The 21138-nt window shown below is 38.5% G+C and overlaps 2 protein-coding genes and 1 long non-coding RNA gene across 5 annotated transcripts; 1 reads left to right on the top strand and 2 right to left on the bottom strand.

Moving 5' to 3' along the window:
- Window positions 1-1136: 1136 nt before the first annotated feature.
- On the bottom strand, window positions 1137-4708 carry LOC104603813 (plant intracellular Ras-group-related LRR protein 4-like). Of its 2 annotated transcripts, none has more exons than XM_010267970.3 (5): window positions 4188-4708; window positions 3194-3857; window positions 1975-2888; window positions 1684-1876; window positions 1137-1396 (listed from the first exon to the last, which is right to left on the bottom strand). In XM_010267970.3, exons 2-4 carry the CDS (start codon window positions 3837-3839, stop codon window positions 1730-1732), a joined length of 1707 nt encoding a protein of 568 aa, XP_010266272.1. In that variant the 5' UTR covers window positions 3840-3857; window positions 4188-4708; the 3' UTR covers window positions 1137-1396; window positions 1684-1729. The 2 variants fall into 2 exon arrangements, with proteins under 2 accessions (XP_010266272.1, XP_088744670.1); XM_088888544.1 differs by having other exon boundaries at window positions 3194-4098; window positions 4188-4707.
- A 7980-nt stretch (window positions 4709-12688) lies between these two features.
- LOC148791171 (uncharacterized) lies at window positions 12689-18415 on the top strand. Of its 2 annotated transcripts, XR_016075992.1 has the most exons (4): window positions 12689-13708; window positions 17278-17340; window positions 17489-17582; window positions 17682-18415. It is a non-coding gene; the product is annotated as an uncharacterized LOC148791171 (long non-coding RNA). The 2 variants fall into 2 exon arrangements; XR_016075991.1 differs by having other exon boundaries at window positions 12693-13708; window positions 17489-18415.
- Window positions 18416-18548: 133 nt separating this feature from the next.
- LOC104603814 (exopolygalacturonase-like) lies at window positions 18549-20885 on the bottom strand. Its single transcript, XM_010267971.3, has 6 exons — window positions 20519-20885; window positions 20236-20376; window positions 19945-20121; window positions 19549-19838; window positions 19189-19417; window positions 18549-19069 (listed from the first exon to the last, which is right to left on the bottom strand). Exons 1-6 carry the CDS (start codon window positions 20738-20740, stop codon window positions 18842-18844), a joined length of 1287 nt encoding a protein of 428 aa, XP_010266273.1. The 5' UTR covers window positions 20741-20885; the 3' UTR covers window positions 18549-18841.
- Between the last annotated feature and the right edge of the window lie 253 nt (window positions 20886-21138).

Below are 21138 nucleotides of genomic sequence, written 5' to 3'. Positions count from 1 at the left end.
GGTCAGGCCTACAATAATCTGATGGCAATTCCAGTTCAATGTACCTTATAACAACTTAAATACTGAAAGCAGGAATACCAACATGTGATAGGCGGCTTCCATGATGCAGAAACTCTTGTACGCTCAAGATTCTTCTATCCACTAGTTCACATGATACAGTCATTTTGCAGCAACATATATAGGACAGTTTCAGGTGCACATGGTCTGCCCCAGCTGGAATTTTCAACAAATATTACCACTAGGTTTCTGTAGCAGCTTACCTTACCCTCTCATATTGTAAGACAACTAATATATAATTGGATTGGAGTAACGAGTCAACTACAGTGATGTGCCAATACATATGATTTTGTTTTGTTAAAACAAAAATAGCATCCACAGCAATTTGTTCTTACTGAAGTGACAATTTTTTTTTTTTGTTTCAAAAAACACAATCATACATATTAGTGAATACCCCTTGGCCCCTGCATTTGCACAAGACCCATGAAATCATTGGTCTCAATCTGCATTGCATCAACATGAAATGTGTAATATAGGATAAATACATCTATATCTATATCTATCTATCTATCTATCTATCTATCTATCTATGTGTATATATATATATATATATGCAATAGCATTAGAATCTGAAATTTGGAAGATGATTAGTCATATTCATCTCTTCAAAGGGGAAAAGAGTATAAAACTGGGGGTTGACTGATATTCACATGATCTGAATAAAAGAAACATGATTTCGTTGTCAAGAAAATTGAAATTTGTTACTTTTATTATCAGTGGTACAAAAAACAAATGTGCTGAGAATGCTAGAAGATATTAAATTGGAAACTGCAAGATGTTGAATTAAAGATGCCACTGAAAACTTAACCCTAACTACTAAACCTTGTTCAAGAAGATCAGAAATAATAAATATTTCTAAATCTAATACGTTCTGATATTGCATTATCATTGAAGTCTTGAATGAATTTGTTTCACTTAATATCCAGAAAATCAGGTTCTCTTTTCAAGTTACATGTTCAAAGAGATTCAGAAACCTGACTGACCAATGGAAATTGATTCAATGTAATTGAGTTGGATACCACGATTATCTTCACATAGAATGGTGAAAAGGGTGTACAAATTTAGTTTAAAATAATGGGTGTAGAATGCAACATTCTCTTTTTGCTTCCTTTTTTGCCGCTTAAAAGTCAATGGTACATCTCATTGTGAGTTAAAGAATAATAAAAATACAGGGGAAGGAGAACTAAAGATCATGAAAAGTGGTCTACAACTCTACATTACAAGAAGCAAAGATGAGAACCATATCTGTATGGCCCTTCAGCTTCTATGATTGTGGAGCTTGTGGCATGAAGTTCAAAGTTTCAGCTCATAAATCCTCCACTGGACAAGCTAAAAATATCTGCAAGAAAATTAAGTTTATTAGAAACATTTTAACAAAGATAATTAAAAAAAAAAAATGAATGAGCAGATGAGAAATCAGGTTATAACATCATGGAGGTTAACATGCCTCACATTGGTAAAACTATCAAAGCACCTTCTTTACTGATCACGTTTCTTACCAGTATCAATGCATAAAGAGAGCCACAAAATCAAGCTAATGCACAATTGAAAGATAAAAGGAAGATTTCACTAAGTCAGAAGTTCTATCCAGTGGTGAAAGGGACATAAAATTTCAAAGAAACCTACCTAGAAGACTATGTCATATCTTGTTTCTCTAAAAATTCCAAAAAAATCAGGCTTTCACATAATCGAGACCATCATGCTTCCTTTTGTTAGGTCTGGAAAAGAAGCAGAACTGAGCCCATGACTTTTTTTGCTTAAGTGGTTGAACCTTGACATCCCTCTTTGCAACAAGTTCAGCCATGTATTGAACAACTGCCTGAAAGCCACAAGACCATAATTAGACTTGGAAAGAAGCATGGATCCTCAATAAAAACAAAAGTACAACATTAAAAAAAAAAAAAAAAAAAAAAAAACCTGTGCGCCCATTTCTGCTATATGCCTTGGTGGAACTTCCAGAGGATTTTCTTCCACATGGAGCACCCGTAACCGTGATAGCATCCCAAAAGAGTCAGGAAGGACTCTTATCTGATTATTGCTGATATCCAACTCTTCTAGCATTTCAAGGTTTCCAATGGCTCGTGGAAGTGACTGCAGATCAGCAAAATTATTTCCTATGTTCATCTTGACAAGTGTGGTTGCAAGGCACAAACTCTCAGGCACCGATTCAAGCTCATTGAAACTGAGATCCAACTCCTTCAAGTTGGACAGAGATGCCATTGTGGTTGGCAGTTGTTTGATATTATTATACCTGAAAGAAAGAATCTCCAGTGACTCAATCCGCCCTAAAGCTTCTGGCAGTGCTTTAATCCGGTTGTAGTCTGCTCTGAGCTCAACAAGGGACAAGCACTGGCCAATGGTATGTGGGATTTCTTCAATATCATTAGTCTCCACATTCAATTTCTTCAGACTGACAAGGGTCCCAATTGACTCCAGAAGCCATGATAGCCGGTTTGAGCTCAGATCAAGCTCCTCAAGGCGGGCTAGTTTGCCAAGCGTAGCAGGTAGTGATGTTAACTGGTTTCCTCTCAGATCTAGATAGACCAGGCAAAAGAGATCTCCAATGGATTCAGGGAGTTCCGAAATCCTGTTTGAATGCAAGTCTAGCCTTGTTAAGGAAGAAAGGCCTCTAATTGTGGTTGGTAGTGCTACAATCCTGTTTTCGGATAAATCGAGAGTGATCAGGCCTGATAACTTCCCTATTGAGTCAGGTAACCACTCGATTTCATCTATCAACTTGTTCTGGAGGTTGAGCTCCCGTGTTCCTTTCTTTGAAGAGACCTCGATCAAACTGGCCAGTTTTATCAGACTCAACTTCTCGTGTTCTTGACCTACACAACTCATGGTTAAAAAGCAATAAGCTTACAATAATAATTATTTGAAAACCATTGAAGGACCAAAATTTGTGAAATATATGAAATGTTTATACAGTTGAAAGAAATGGACGTAATATCTGAAACGTCAAAACTCCAGATATCCATTTCAAAACAATTCGTGGGAGAAAAAGGTCAGAGCATACAGGTTATATTTTCTTTTTGTTTTTTCAGCATACGGTTTTCCAAGTAAAAATAACTTGAAAGAAATAATAAAAGAAGAACATAATAACCGAACAAGCTAACCAAAAATTCACACTCACCTGAATTGCTTACAGGTTTGAGTGAGGAATCAACGATTTTAGGTCGAGATAAAACAGCTTGTCCAACTCCAATCCCATCAACAAAAAAGTTGGGCTTTGCTTTTTTGACATAACTGTCATCCCTTGTAAACAGCTCGGAACTTCTTACAGATTCTTTCTCAGAGAAGAAATCCGATGAAGCCACAGATGAGGACGCCGAAAAATCCAAAGCAGTTACTGAGGCAGAAGCTGTAGTTGTGGAGAAAATGCTTGAAACTGTAGAAATAGAGCCATTAGAGTAGTCAGCTTGGTTAGAATTGGTAGTGGAAGGAAGGCATTTTGACGCTCTTTGGACCAATTCATCAAACAGAACATGGACGTTTTCGAGATGGAGCAATTTCATAGCTTCTCTTTTCTGCTCTTTGCTCTGAAAGTAAACCAAACTCTTCTGCATCTCTTGCAATACAAAGAATAACTCTTCAGGGACTTCTAGACTCTTTCTCTGCTTTGAAATAACGTCCAACCTTGCCTGTTCTTCCTTGTCGACATTCCGAATCAAATCCTTGGCAGCTTCAACCTCATCTATACCAGGTCTAGTGGGCAGAGATCTGTGAATTCTCATGATCTCTTCAACAACTTCATCCACGGATTGCGGAGTAGAGCCCATGTTGTTAAACTACAATAACTAAGAGGAGGAAAACTAAGGAAATTCAATAAACCTTCCAAACGGAAAACAGGAATTCGTATAAAACAAATTCAACGTTGTTCACTAATATCCAACGTTTCCTTTGAAATTTGGTTCAAATATATAGGGAAACGAAATCCAGCATTTATGAGCTGAAGAACAAAACCCCAGATCAAAACGGAGAAATTACGTACAAAAGAGAGCCAATCAGTCGAAACTCTTCCCACTGAGTTCCTAGAAACTGCTTTAAGTAAAACACCCACACTGTAAACGGATTACCAACTATAAAGAACAAGAAGGAAAGAAGCTAGTTTTGTTTGAAGAAATTACCTAACTAATATGAAAATTGTGTCCCTTTGGCTTTGGGTTCCTCTATCCTCCAAAATTTCTAGTAGACTTCAAACAAACCATAACAAAAAAGAGAAAAACCCACTCAAATGTATTTTTTTATCGTATGTGCAGTGCACAGGTATACATACAGCCAGGTAAAAGTGTAAACCGCAGCTGGAAACCAAGTCTCTGTCTTCCTCTCTACTACTCTCTACTGCAAATCCACACTAGTTATATTATATATATCCAGTTCCAAACTTCCAGTGTGCTTTTACATCTCTCCTTTTCAAAATTAAACAAATAAAATAAAAATACAGCTATTTCAATCCTCAGGAACAGGAAGTTTTGTTAGCCGGTTTCAGATTTTCTATTTTTTACTAAAAATAGCATAGGAAGGAAAACCGTGAGAACGGTTAAGACCCAACTGGAACTGGTTTTGGACAAAAACAACAACATGGAACCTTCATTTTTGGCTTTCTCTTTCTCTGTCAAAGAGATGAGATGATGAATCCCGTTTCCCAGAACTACCCTGCTTTTGTAGGTCTGGTTTAATCAGAAAAACCCCACTCGTTAAATCGCTGTGTTGGTGGTCCATCCGTCCATGTGAAGTATGTGGGTGTTTTAGTAATTAAACTACCTTTTGTATATATAAAGACGCATCAGAATTCAGACATCACACATGAAAAAGCAAAGTTGTCGCAGCAAATAACTGGTTCATTGCCCATTTGCCCCACCCCCACCCAAACCCACGGCCCAAGGCCCAAGGCCCAAGCCCCAAGCCAAGAATACCTTATTGCCAACCTGTCATGATTTGATAATTGATTAATTGTAATTTGTGTGTATGTCTGTTCCGTTGCGGTTTAACCGTAGGGTTGGTGTTACCTCTTACCTGTTAGGTAGGTCCACGCGTAGGCCTTCCATCCATGAATAATATGAATTATCCATTCCATCCGCATCAATTTCCCTCTCTCTTCAATTTTGGAACAAAAACAAGTGGAAACCGGAAAGTGATAAGGCCTGATTGCTAAAAGCAGTCCCACGTGTTCATTATATGACACGTGACACATCCAGGTGAACCATCCCACTGTCGGCCAGCCGCATCCAGCTGGCATTGCCAACTTCCTCTTACACTAACCAACTGCTTCCCTCATTTCGCATTCCGATTGTGCCCCTGCCTTTTGCAATTTATTGGAAGGAAAATTGTCTAAAATTCAACATGAGTTTTCAGTATTTCTTTTAAATTCATCACAACTTTTTAAAACGTTTGAAACTTACCATGTCAGTAAGTTTTTATTTTCTAAAACTCATCTTCCGTTAGTACATCGTTAATATTTCTTAATAAAGGTGTCCATGTCAGTAAAAATAACAATTTTTATGACTAAATCATCTTGAATGGCGAGTTAGAGGAAAATGGTTTTTTTCATTTTTCAATTTTCATTTTTTTTTTTACGTTTTAGTGTTTTGTTATAATTTCTAATGTTTTTTACATTTTTCTACTTTCTACAATCTATAAAATTTCTTGTATTTTTTTATTTATTTGCAATTTCTGTGTTTTTCTATAATTTTTATTTTTGATTTTGCTTTTCAATTTCTATAGTTTCTATAATTTGAAAATAATTTTTATTTTGTGTGCAATTTCTATAATTTTTTATATTTTGTGAGCAATTTCTATAATTTTTATATTTTTTGTAATTTCTGTGTTTTTATGTATTTTATATTTGAAAATGTTTTTTGAACTTTTTGCTTTTTTCATATCTAAATATTAAAATATATGTATATATTTTATATTTTTCTATGAAGATTAAAATGGTAATATATTAACAACCGTTAGTCTCTTTCACGTCAAGTTAGTAACATGGTAAGTTTTAGATATTTTGAAAAGTTGTGATCAGTTTAAGAGATGCTGAAAACTCATGGTGAGCTTTTGACAATTTCCCTTATTAAAACTTATTAGAATGATTTACCATTTACCCAAATTACACCTAAAATTCAATATCATTGCATCTTGATTCTCCATTTTTTTTACCTTTTAAATAGCCACGTGTCTTATTACTTTGTCCAAATTGGCACCTTGAATGCCAACAAATAAACACATTGTCTATCCATCTCATTCTTTTCTCTTTTTTTTTTTTTCTTGACAGATTTGTTAATTGAGATAACCCAAATAAAAAAAAAAAAAGAAGAGATTAATAATTGAAATGATCGTATTCATTCTAGATTCTACTTTGTTTTTTTTTCCTTCCCCATGCGCGTTGGGACCAACCGGGTTGGATCACATCACATGGACCGGATCAAATCATCAATGTGACTCCCGTTTGTTCATTAATTAATTCACATTGAAGCAGGTGGAGATGAATTTACATTTGGCAAATGTTTGATGAAGTTATTGGAGATGTAGGACACTTGTATGGAGACAATAGTTTGCTGATCAAACTCAAGTCGGTTTCACAGAGATCCATCCCCTCACTCTCAACAACTACTTCCAGAGATAATCCGTGAGAGATTAATTAGCCTAGCTATCCTTCCTTAGAGATAAGACTATGGATCATGAAGGTAACCAACCAAGAAAGGGAGTACTTAAAACGTGAAGTGAAAACAATATATAACTAATTAATTGTGAGATGTATGTGACTGTTATACGTAGTTGTGCAACACTACTTATAGCCTGAACCCATCACGTTAATTCAAATTAATCTTTCTTAATTAATTAATACAACAGTAGTTTCTACTTTCTAGTGTAATAGACTAAAAAACTAATAAACCTTAACCTGCTTACAACGAAAGGGGTAGAAATCGTTACAGTTTTTTCATGAAAACACAAAAGCAAAGAAACAACTCCCTAACATTTCTGCTAATGGGATTTAGGAATAATTAATGGGGTCTAAGCAATTATTAGCTAGATCTCCTGTTATACATTTTTATAACCTTTATTAAGCATTCAAATTCCTTGTTACAATAAGGGTAGCTAGCTGCTACAACCTAGCTGCTGCTAGAACCTAGAACTCTCTTTTGCTTGCAGATTGCCAATTAAAGGCAGGTCTTTTATCTGAGCTTACGACCCTATCTAGAATATATCCTTAATTAATGGTTTGTCGAAATAAGAGACCCGCCTTTCTGGCTTTTGCTTTTATATATATATATATATGTATATATTGCATTTTCAGTGTTCTGGTCCCCTTTCAAATCCAAAATAACTTTATAATATATGAGATTCCCAGCCAACATGTTGTGTTGATTGATAAACCCCAATCCACTTAGACTAGACAATTGACTACAATGTTTTTCTTTTTCCTTTCACTTTTAATCCACAGTGTTTTTATTTCCCAAGGGGGGCCCACATCAGATCAACTTAAACATTTAATTTAATTTAAAGACGATTACACATCTAGGAAACAAGAGTCAAGTTCTTTCCTTATACCTACGTAGGCAGCTTTTGTGAAGGAATGCAGTGGACATTGCTTTCTTCCTTGCTAAAAACACCAAAAGAGAGAGAGAGAGAAGAAAAGCCCATTCATTCAAGAATTAATGGGTCCTTTTTTGTTGCAAGATTGCAACCCACATGACAACATGCACACATGGTCCATGCCCCATGCACATCATAAACGACAAGTTCCTTTCAATGCACCCCTGCATCACAACACTTGATTCAATAATTCAGTTCTACTTGGAGCCTTGGAGGACGTATTCAAGTTGGATTTGTCGGAGTTTACATATATCATTATCAAGTTGGATTTAATTTCCATGTATGCCTGTAGAATTAATAATGTCTAGTTTCAACACCACGAGTTACTAGCCATGTATATATATATATATATATATATATATATATATATATATATATATATATATATATATATATATATATATGTCTTGTCTGTATATTGGTTGGTTAAACTCACTCATTATTCGCTTGATCCACCTCAACCCTGGCCAATATTTAGGAAACTCTGTGTGTTGCTATTTTTTATTCATTTTAGTGGTGGAAATCCTTGGCAGGTTGGTAATTAACAACGATGGACGATAACGACACCTTGTGAGGTTTTATATATGGTGGGAGCGAAGAAGAAACAAATATGGTGTCCCACTTGCAGAGTTCATCAAACATGTAACATGAAAACATCTTGGAGGAGAGACAGAGAGAGTTAGTTGGTTTTCATCTGTGTGTCTAATATATCTTTTCCAATGTTATGAAGTGGTTTCATGGAAAATCGTGTTATGAAAAAAGGAAAAATTACGCATGTGTAGGGGATGGTAAAACCCAACAAGTATTACGATATTTCATGCCCAAACCTCCCATGAAATCCATAAAAAGGGACTTAGGCTATGTTTGTTTTCGCTGTAAACTCAATCCATGGAGTTCAATGCCAATGGATTTAAATTTTCATGAACCGTTGAAACATTTTTAAACATTATAAATCAATATAAAAGTACATCCATAAAATCGTTGTATTATTTACATCAATTATCAATGCAAATGCAAAACTCAGCCGATGGGGAGGTTTTCATTGCAAATCTTACACTGAAAACAAACTCGTAAAAATACAGACCGGGGGGTGAAGTTTTACACCAATCTGTATTTATACTAAAAACAAATACAGGTAAATGTGAACCAATAGTAGAGTTTTACATCGATTCACATTTACACCAAAAACAAACTCAGTCCTAAAAATGATAATAGATTGTGATCTGAGATTATATAGAGTGGTTGATGGAACTAACAGCCCCACTTCCTATAGAGTCCATATCTGCTCCTCACATAAGATATGCCTGTGAGGTCAATGTGAGGTGCGTTTTGTGAGGAATAAATCCCAATTTCACTTGCCAAGGGTTTCTAATTGATTGTAATCAAATTTGACTGTCAGTAAGGTGGTGGCTGTGGGGTTGGAGACAGACTTAGGAATTTTAATTTGCTCCTCACAGAGTATTATTTACACCAATCTCACAAGATGTTACAGTCGTGAATTGGAAAGATATCCCCATGAATAACTGTCCAAAAAATGGGTAATATTATGAAGTTCACGTCTCTACCTCACAAAAGTCCCACAATACATCTCCGCCATGTATTAAAAACATCTTCCCATGATGACATCATCAATTTTATACTATCATCGGGAGACCGATACACGTACATTCATAAACTAGAGACAAGAGTTCGAATCTACTCTCAACACACTTCGACAAAACGTTTGGGAATCATACGTTCCCGCTACACGAGACAGAGTTCCATCAGTGGCCCACAGGCGCCCCCACAACCAAATATCGACAAGTGTCCTCACGCATGAGTTTCATCCTTAAAGCGTGCGGAGCTAACGGGACAGACTACGTTAACCCGTCCATTCCATTAGCTCCCAAAAGGCCAAAATCCCCCATTCCCGCTCGATCCTCTCTCGACTCTACTTCGGAGTTCGGAGTACCCTTGTACACTCTCCTTCCGACTTCAGAATCCACTTCCTTCTCCGGCGCCGATGATAATCACCAGAGGTCACACCGTCGGGAGATGTTGGTTTAATTAGATTACTGAAACTATTGTCATTCCAATAAATCTGTGGGTAGCACCTGCGTCTAGTTTGTGGGACAAGCTTTAATGGGGGAGCAACTATAGATGCATAATCCATGGAGTTTGAACTTTGAAGAACCGGAACACACAAATTGAATTAGAATTATGAAAAGGATGAATTCTCTTTTCACTTGAAATCAGATCCAAGATCCGAATTAAATCATCAATGTACAATGAGGACAAATAATACATGCTGTTGTAAAGGCAGAGCTTATCGAACCCTGAATTAGAATCCCAAAATGATGAAAATGTTGTTCACAATTCCACTGAACACCCAGCATCTGTAAAAACTCTACGTGACCAGCAGTCTCCCTACACACCAACTTTGCCTCAGCAGCTAATTTCATGCTCTTGGGTCTTGACTATAACTAATCCTATCTGACTGTGTGTAGATGCCGGCTTGTAGCCACTGCATCCTCCTCCCTCCCAAGCAATAAAAGCTTCTCTGGCTGGGATAACATTTTCCCACCAGAACTCCCGCAGAAACCCATGTATCAGCTCCCAATATCCACGTCCACGCTCACAAATCACAATGCACGGGGAAGATTGTGCTCCCATTAGGAGCCCAACAATACAATTCAAACATTCCCTGTCCATGATTTCCATCTGACCCTGCACTTGTCGTTAGGGGTGCCAGGTGGATTCGATCCGGTCCAATGTAAGACCATTAATGAATATTTTGGACTGACTGGCCCATCTAATTTGTTTTAATTATATTCTAACCCAAACCCGAATCCACTGATATGATCTCTATTCTTATCTTTGATACTATATCAATGGAGCAGATATTGGCCCAATTCAATATAAATTCATTACGGATGGATCAGATCCGATCCGATCCAATCCAATAAATACTTATTATCCAACCGATTCAATCCGGCCTACCTGAAGCCAATACATACATAGATGAAGTAGTCATCCACTGCAATTTGTTGAATCTATTACCATTTAGCATTTACCAACCAAGAGCCACATATGTAGCCTGTTGGCCTGATGTGAAAGGCCAGTTGGAATTTTGCTGGTGATGAAACAATGGAAAAACGCTGGTGAGTTCATACGCTATATACCACTGGCACTGGTGAGAACAGTGACAAAACACCAGTGAAACAATCGGAGAACAATGGAAAATGGGATCTAAGAGGAAGAGGTGTTTTTCATCATGTTGTGGACTTATTGGGAGCATGTTGAAATCCGAGTCCTACTTGCTTTCGTATTTATGTATGTAAGTCATAAAAATTTAATTAAAGTATCATATACTTATATAGATATAATGTGGGCTGCATCGGGCTAACAAAGAACGATTTTGTTATGCTGTTCGCACTGTAGCGGGCTGTGTTAGCACGGCATGACAGAGAGAGCAGTGGGGCTTGGCATGACAGACACTATAGCACGGGCTGGGCTGGGCTGGCCCAACCGTCTTACACCTACACATATATATAAGGTTATACTTATATATGGTAGTTGCCCAAATAGTTTCATTTTAGACTCAACTAATGAATATTCATTAAATTAAAAATTTTATCAAAATTTAAGGGTTTGCAGTGAGAATCTGAATCAAAATCGGCATCAGAATGGTTTATTCCCAAAGTCAATCTGATTCAGACAGGAATGGGAATGAGAATTAGAATCAGCAGGTATGAAATTTCATTCCTGATGGTGCGCGATCTGGAAGCTCCTAGCTGGAGGATGATCTAGACCTTAGTCGTGTAGCGAACTGGACCAAGCTGCAAGACAGAGGATTATAGCACCTAGGGCGATTAACCCAACGAGGTTGCTCTTATGCTTAAGTAAGTACTATGTTGTGATTGTGAGCTAGAATCTGAATGCTAGAGGGCTTGGATGCAAGTAATCGCGCGTACCAGGACCATGGAGGGGTTGACACCTTTATATAGCCGAGTTTTTGCGGCCTGAATGGGCGAGATCCGTTCCCGCTTTAGTCAGGGAGTAACGTATCAGTCAATGAACTTCATTATCGCCGCTCGATTCGGACGGGGAGAAGATAAGGCTTGCCATTATGCGGTATGATCCCGCAATATCCGAAGTCTGCTGGGAAGCTGCTGGGATTTATTACGTGTCACTTCAGTTCCTGGGCCCCGAACTCGATTAGCAGCTGAGGTGGCATTACGCCGAGGTGAGTTGTTGCCGAAATGACTTTACGTCGAGCTTCACATAGCACTGACTAGGCTCCCCTTACTGAGTTGTCATCATACGTGCAAATCGCGTCCACGTGAATTTTATTTACTAGGTTGTGCCAAATTACTCCTCATCAATTCCCAAGGAAGGGACAGAGAATAGCCATTCCCTCAAATGGGGGAATATCATTCCAACAGAAATAGGAATGAGATTCAGATTCCGCCCAACTAAACAATCAGAACCGGAATAGCCCATTCCCATTCCGATTCGAAACCCTTATTCCAGCAAGCTTTATTTGATTTGGAGACATAAGCACAAATTCATTTTAGACCCACATACCTTCTCGGTTGGGGGCATGGATTGGGATATTGGCATATTTCTAGTCCATTCTCTCCGAGATCAAAGCTTTTTGTTATGAAAGCAACTTTAAAGATGATCAACACCAAAGAGATTCTGTAAAGAAGATAAACTAGTCAAGTCTTACAACATTGGTGCAGTAGATCGATGTGTAAAACAAAGTGTTTTTTTTTTTCATTTTGTAGCTTGCATGTCAGTTTTTGGCTCTTTACATTTCCCCTTTGCCTCCTTTGGCTTCATGTTGAGCTGTTATTTGATTTATATTAGGCATGAGCCTTTTTTTTTCTCACTGAAGGTACCCTCTGGTTCTTTTTACCCAAAAAAAAAAAAAAAAAGAACAGAGAAATAAACACTTTGCATAGTAATGAGGCATGCATTGCACATGGTATTATTATATTATTATTGGTAGTGAGAGAGAGATATACACATGCCTAATCCTACAAGTATTGGGCCTGATCGTAGCGCATAAATTTTTGGGCCTGGGCTTGAGCAAAAATTAGAGACAAACCCTCTTATCCTTAACGGAATTTTTTTTCATATTAACCAAGCTAGGAAAGAAGGTGCCTTCCCTTCCCTACGTAGATTTTTTTGTTCCCCAAAAGTTAAAGAAGTTGGATCGCGTGACTCCAAGATGGCAACATCAACTTTCCCTCATCTCTAGTCAGTCTAGGGAGCAAAACAAAGCTACCCATGGTGTCCGAAAGAGGGCGATCTTCTCTAAGAACCTTTGCTTCCTTTATCCCTATATGGGTGTTTTAGACTGACTTACCCAAGTTGGTGATTTCCTTGTTTAGTTTGTTTTAATTTCGCTATGTTAAGTCCGTTTTTTCTGTTCAGTGTTGAAGTTTTGGTATTTTTAGTTAAGTTAGTTTAATCCGTTGATCTTTCTGTGGTTCCTGTAGCTTGGTTTCTCTTGTTTAATGGAATTTCTTGTCCACCAAAAAACCAGGATGGCTTAAAAAAAAAAAAGCTATGCAGCCACGAAAGCCATATAACCTCAAGGACAATTTCAAATAGTAAAGAGAAAAAGAAGCAAAGAAATAGCCGAGACAATCAAACCACATGACGGGAGGGGAAATCTTTCGCTTCTTCTCGACAGAGCCATGTTCTTCATTCCAACGGGTACTCGGCTTCCAACTTCACCGGCAACTTATTCCGACACGGAAAGAAAGAGAGAGGGACAAGTGATGGGTTTGTTCGTGCTGCAAAAGGATGGATTCGTTCTTCATCTACCTGGTACTCCCGAGTCCTCTTTCCAGGATTCGTTCGTGTTGCTGTTGCTGCTATTTACTACGGTGATGATTATTAAGCTCTGCATCTGGATGGCTTAAAACAAAGTTCTTTGGAATCTTCATCTCCTTCCCCCATGGTTCTCTAATGCATTCTTCTCTACTTTACTTTTGGACGGATAGGGGTGTCTATGGACCAGCCTGGTTTGGGTTGGATCCATTTGAATCAAAATCAATTTGAATGGGTTAGTATTGAATTGGACTAATCCAAACTTAATGGTCTAAAGTATTCATGAGATTGGATTAGAACTATTATAGATTTATATTGGATTAGGTTGGATTGAACCAATATCTGTTCAAAGATAAGAGTATGGGTGTCAATGGATCAGGTTTGGGCTGGATCCGTTCTAAATTGAAACTAATTTGAACAGACTGGACAGTCCGGTCCAGACATTAAACATAATTGGAACAGTGCAAAATGGTCCAAAGTATTCAATGCATTGGATTGGACCTGATCCATCTATAATGGATTCATATTGGATCTAGTTGGATTGAATCAATATCCGGTCCATTAACAGTCCTACGGTGTATTGTATTAGAACCATACATGAAGAACGATCAACCTGTTTACTTATCTAGTTCAGGCCTTTATTCGTTGTTTTACAGAGAAAGCTATCTTTGGGGCTTGTCTAGGTCAGGTTGAAACTTCACCGGTGAAACTTGGTTTAACCATGAGATTACTTCATGTTTCTGGAAAAGGCAAGGATTCTATAGTTTTTAATTGGATAAATTTCTTAAACTATCCTTACTATTTGTGAAATTGGAATAGTATATCCTTATTGTTTGACTATTTTCTAATGCAATTCCTATTGTTTCTTACAATTGACTAACTCCATTAGAGCACCATGATCTATGCACATGTGACCCCATGTGACCTATAATTTTTTTTCAAAACCCAATATTACCCTCACCCCCTGAACCCCCACTCTATCTCGATTCTCAGACCTCCCCCTCCGCCTCTGGTCTCTCTCTCCTTCCCTCTTCTTCTTTCTGTAATTCCGCTATAACCAAAGTTTCGAAACCTTAGAACCGGAAAACCTTAAACCTTCGCCTTTGATCTTACCGAGTTCTCTCAGCGCCCTGTGAGCTTTGCGTCGATGGAAGCTCTCCTAGTACTCAAGGGATCACTGATATCAGCATCGGAATCATCGCTCAGGCTTGCCCAGGCCTGAAAACACAGTCACTCTGGAACTGCACCAAGGTTGGAAACAAGGGATTTGAATCTATTGCGATAGGTTTCAATTCACTCGAAAAGCTCGATCTTGTCAACTTGCCAATTGTCGATGATGGATGTCTCCTCGCCATTGCTAAGAACTGCCCCAGTATATCTTGTTTGGCTATAGACTCATGCCCACTTGTCGAAGACACGTCCCTTGAAGCTTTTGCAAGATATTCTTCCAAGATTGAGTGTCTCTCTGTGTCCAAGTGTCCCCTAATCAACGCTACTAGGGTTATTTTGATCATTTCAAGCTTGCCCAACCATTCAAGGCTTAAGCTTGTTTCCCTGACTCTGAGCGACATCGTGCTTGAAGCAATCGGAGGACATGGAAAATGTCTAAGTTGCCGCTGCTAGAAGTTGCAGCGCAGTTCTCTGTTAAACTGTGGCATCGAACAATTCTGAAAACTATCATGGGTTCGTTTGCTTGGGACAAATTCAGACAGGCATCCAAATCCTGGTTCTTAACTAGTTGGGTCCGTGTATTTTATGGTTAGAGTTGAGGGGGGAAAACAAACTTTTGGTCGGTCTGCCTGGCATTCACTCGGGTTCTCTGGTGAATTTACCAAAGTTTTGGTGTGTAGGAAGTTGCAGAGCCAGTCCTGAGATTGTTCTTCGGGAGGTGCGGTTGGAAGATTGTTGGGAAGTAGCTGAGACGCATTGTAGTTCCTTCTTCCCAAACTACTCTTTTCCATTGGATTCGGTACTGAGGGTTGACAGGCTGGTGGCAATGCTATCTGGGTTCTCTATTCCCAACGGTTGTAGGAGATCGTGTCTAGTTGCTGTTGTTGGTGGCTCAGTTGATGACAGCTTTGCCTTGGGAAGTAAATAATCCAAAATAGGAGAGTTTGAAGGGAAATTCAGCTTCAACAGGGGATATATTGCTGGAATATTAGCAGTGGATACAGTGGCTGATTTCCTTCCTCGCAAAGGACCACTGCGGCAGAGAAGGTTAGATTTTTTAACAGTGGTTACGGTGGTTGATTTTTCTCTCTTTTTCCTCTGGGTGACGGCACCGCCCTGTAACTCCACCCAGCGGCGGATCACCCGATCATTCTTCCCTTTCTTTTCCTCATCCTCTCACTATTCTCCCATGTCCGTCTCCCCTTTCCAATTGAAACCGACTCCTATGTTTCGTGTCCCCTTTCCAATTGAAACCGACCATCCAAGTTGCAGCGGCAGCTCTTGATTTCGTCGTTGACCAGTCAACGGAGGAGGCCAACTATGTTCGATTGTTAGGGGCCCGAGATCGGAAAAAGACTTGACAGATTCCGCAAGATTGAAGACTGTTTTTGAGCTCTGCATTTTTTAAGCCGTAAGGCTCTGGACGCCATTGCAAAACCGAATATTTTGGATTCTAAAGGGTAGTTTAGACATTTCGCACGAATTTTGATGGAAGTTAAACCATAAGGGTATAATTAGTCAATTGTTGAAAATGAAAGGCGTAAGGTCAGTCAATTTTCAAACAATAAAAATATAATTAGTCAATTAGCTAAATCATAGGGGTAATTTAAGAAATAAACCTTATGTGTGAGTTTCCCGGACTAGTTTCAATTTAATTTTGGTCATGCATCTTGCTCGAGCATAGGTAGGGATGACAACGAGGCGAGCTTTTCATGAGCTGCTCGAACTTGGTTCGGCTCGGTTTTAACCGGGCTCGAGCTCGATCTCGAACGCAATTCATTGGCTCGATTATTAAACGAGCTGAGCTCGGCTCGTGAGGCTCGCGAGCCATTTAATATATATAATAATATTATAGAAAATAATATATATAATAAAAATATTATAATTCTTAATCTTTTAAATATCAAATAAAAATATTTATATATAAATTTTTTTATTTTTATAAAATATTTTTCTCAAACTCGAATTCGAGCTTATGAATTTTTTTATTCGAACCAAGCTCAAGCCTAGTACTATTCGGCTCGGCTCAACTCGAATCCACCCCTAAGCATAGGCATTGCATTTCTAAATAATCCTTCATTATGAATCCGGTTTCCTTTAGTCTGTTAATGTCAAATCTGCGATATAAGCGCTAGAATTTGGTTAGGACTAGAAACTTTTGAATCCCATCCGACGTTAATGTTAATGTTAATGTTTAGCATTAATTGTCACTTAAATTTCTCTCGTCATTACTTTAGTTGGAGATGCATGTTGAATTTAAAGCTTGAAGGTGCATCTAAATTGAAGAAATTAAAAGGCATTTCATGCAGTCATCTATTCATTGATTTTCCATCTAAGGCCCTCTGGTACGTGTCTATGCTTTCATTATATCTCTGTTTGTAGAGTTTGAAATGGTGGATCTTTTTTTTTCTAAAGTTGATTACCAGGTTGTAGGTTGTTTCAACGTCTTAATTAGATAAAACAAGAGCTGATATCACTTCAGGGGTCTCTTCTATTAATTTGGAAGTTTGGAATCGTATTCATGGCAATTAGCTTAAGTGGATTCAAGCCTTTTTGTTTGCTCAGAACATTGTGAGTCTGTTTTAGAATTTGTGCCTGGTTTGGGCTGAACTTTCCAAACCGTGTATCTTGTAGGATAAGATGGGCATACAAGCGAAACTGATATAGAAAGCTTAAACGAAGAGTGTCCTTCAGCTGGTATATATTTTTGCTACAGTATACAACAATCTCTCCTTGCTCTTTATTCTTATGATTCTAATCCATTAATATAATTCTAAATGCAGTTTCAGTAATATTGATAGAAGTTTTCTTTAATTTCTTGCTTCCACTTCTGTTGATGGTGTAGGTAAATGCATGGTTGCAATTGCTTTAACACAGTCTGGACAAAAAGAGCTGGAAAGTATGAATAATATTATAGTGTGACAAGGGCAAATTTCTCGGTGAGAAGTTAGATATAATAACTTTTATTGGTACTTCATTGACATATCTTCCATATAAAGCTGGATCGTAATTCACGCGTTATACATATATGGAAGCAGATGTTACTATTAAAGCTTTAAGATGATGGTGGCAACAGAAAAATGGTGAATATGTGAATCCATGTACAATATTAATAGAAGAACATTTCATCCTTGTTCCATCTCCCGTTTCAAAGTTAGGTGTGGATCGAGGCTTTCGAAATGTGCAATTTCACTTGCAGTCCTCTTTAGAATTTGGAGAAGTGAAGATAGCAAGTAAGCTTTAAGGGTTTCTGTCTTTTTGAGAGAGCTAAGGGTTTATTCTTCTCTTCTCTTTCCTTCAAAGCTTTCTCCAAAAAGTATTTTTTTTAAGTCTATTTTAAGAAACCTTGGGATATATATTTAAAGTCTTTTACCTAATAATAATATACTCTATATATGTATGTTCTTATTTACAAATTATCAAACAGAAAATGTAAAACAACGTATGAGTATCAATCTTCTTCCTCAGCATGACACATTACCACCCCTACCTCATTTGGCCAACAAAACACAATTTAACCTAATTAACACCTGCCATGTATTGTCAGATGATGTTGGTAGGCTCTTGAAATGTTTTTTTGTTGGCGGGTGATCCTAACTCTTACACAATATCCGGCCAGATCTCCTGCTTACAAAACATTACAGCCGTAGAATGGGAACATCTTTCCCTGAATTAATGATAACATGCAAAATACAGGATATGTTCTCATTAATGTACGCGCGGCTGCATGTTGTGACGCACAGTACCGATGGCGGATGGGATGGGTGAGTGGGTCATTTTATGGAAATATGTATATGTATGATGGCGGAAAAGTACAAGTGTGATATTGAAACGAAGAACTTTGACCCTCTCCCATCACATCAATTTTGATGAAAACCGTGGCTGATTAATAATTAATGTACCACTTTTATGATTCCAGTTGATAAGTTTAATAGCACATCATATCCATACCATGGTTAATAATAAAAACAAATGAAGTAGTGTAGAAAGTACGTAGAACCACAAAAACAAAAAAGGAGGCAGCTCAATACTAAATTAATCCTTAAATGTCAATGGTAAGGCTAAAGTTACTACAAGACTATCCGTCGGGCCAACCCAAAATGTGAATGGGAAGTAAGAACACACAGACACTGGTTACCAAAGTTTATTGGTTAAAAGTAGCAACTAGTGCAGTGTGCATGTGAATTGAAGAAGAAGCCTAAACAGGGCATGGCGCAGGAATCTGGGTGCCACTGTATGTTGCTTTGATGTTTTGGCAGCTGGATTTGGCGGTTCCACCCGTCATGAGCTCTATGTGAACGTCGTGAAGGTTCACATTCTGGCACGGTACTCCTTTGCTGCATTCCAGCATCACTGCCACAGGAGACGACGACGTTCCTCTGATGTTCTTGAAATGCAAGTCCTGCAGCTTCACCCGAGATGGTGCCTGCAATATCCAAAAGATCAAACCCGCCAGAAACAGAGATGTGTGTGTGTGTGTGAATTGAAAGTTTGAAATCCCTATGGCCTATGTTATGCATCAGCTGATGCTTCTTAATTAATTACCGTGGAAGAACAAGAAACATAGGGACAATATGTCTGATCGATTATGATGGGGTTGGCCACATTATTAACCACAATGTCTTGGAACGTCATGTTGGAGGCAACGGTTGAACTGGGTGAATTTTCCCATGTCTTGATTCTGACGCCATTCGTTGTGCCGCTGATGGTGCAGTCTCTCACTGTAACTCCTGTTACGTCTCCTTCGTTCTGGTATCTTCCCAAGCTTCCAATACTAATTAAATTATACACAACATCATCACATCAGTTCGGCCATTTGCAATTAGGATATCTCGGAATAGCTATTATAGAGATTAACTACTAAAAATGGATTCATTCAGTAATATAATTAAACCAGCAATTTACCTGATGCCATGACCAGGGCCGCAAGTCACACCACTGATAGTGACTTGAGAATTGCCATGTCCGATGGAGATGCAATCGTCTCCGGTTCCGATGGATGAATGATATATTTCGACACCGGTGCAACGCTCAATGTGAATCCCATCAGTGTTGGGACTGTTTTCTGGGGCCGAGATCCTGATCTCACTCCCCACGAAGTTCTTGCAATCAATCAATCCCATGTGGAAGAACTTGCTATTCAATGACGTTATGCCTCTCACAACCGTGTTCGTCATCGCAACAAATTTCACATTCTGCAAATCCCCCAAAGAAAAAAGAAAACACCAACATCAACATCCATCGCTTCTTCGCTTTTTTCATTCGTCAAATCAAATCAAACTGTACGTATTATTCACATACCGTAGGAAGAACTTGGCAATTTTTGGTGACGGGGCATTTATTGAAGGACCACGATTCAGCTCCTTGGCCATCAAAAGTCCCATCTCCCGTCAAAGTTAACCCATCCACCCATCCAAATTCTATCCAATCATCCGTTTTTCCATACATTTTCAGGTCCGTTGTGGCCTTCAAATAACCCTATATGCAGAGAGATCAGAGATGGAGATGATGCATCATTATTCATCAAAAATAAAAATACTTTTTATTCTATTTGTAGAAGAATTCAATTCCTTATTAATTCTCTTTTCTCACCTTCATGTCGACGGTGATGGATTTTACATTAGTGCAGGGCCCCGAAAACTTAACAGGACCGACCAGGTACGTCGCTTTGGGGATCTCAAGCGTCACCGTACCTGAGGCTCCGCAGGCTGCCTTCCATGCTTCTGCGAATGCCTGCAATCACAATTCACAAACGCCAGATCCACGGATAACGAGTAATTAAGATGATCATCGTTTATTTAATTCTAATTCATTCTCTTCCAAGTTCCAACTTCCAACACATAAATAAATAACTAAAACAGCTATATCCCATAACCTGACTATCGTCATGTTTTCCGTCTCCTTTGGCGCCATAGCTTATCACATTGAAGGTGCCGCTGGAGCTCTCATTCGCAGTCAAGGTGCGGACTGGGCGGCCGTTTCCGTCAGATGATTTGGTTCTTCTTGTACGGGGTGGCGATACTTTTCCTCCTGAAACGATTTCATTCAACACAAACAAACACAACAACAACAAACAAAACTCGATCTTAACCCTCATGTTCTTCTTCTGGTTTCTCAATTAATATCAATAATAACAATTCTGTCTGTAGATGGTTGCTGACTGTAACTCAGTGGTGCCTCTCTCGTCGGTTGTGTGGTTGATCTTATAAAGGCAAGGTGGAAGTTTTGGATTTCCTTATTTGTCGTCGTAACTCCCTCCTTCCACTACGTTAACTCCCACAATTCCTTCAAAGTTGAAACAAATATTCACTCCGGGCGCCACACTACACAACTTGATCCCCTTACTTCCCTCCCCACCATTGATTTTTAGTAAACAAAACAAATGCCCAATAATAGAACTTAGTCAAGTCTACTTTCATAAAAAAAGTGCTACATTCTCTCAACGTGTGGCCAACTATGAAAACAAACCCACCTGCAAAGACGTTGACACCCATA

Source organism: Nelumbo nucifera, chromosome 5 (assembly GCF_055504915.1).
Source record: "Nelumbo nucifera cultivar China Antique chromosome 5, China Antique-T2T, whole genome shotgun sequence".
NCBI lineage: Eukaryota > Viridiplantae > Streptophyta > Magnoliopsida > Proteales > Nelumbonaceae > Nelumbo > Nelumbo nucifera.
This window is presented reverse-complemented; position numbering and strand designations above follow the sequence as displayed.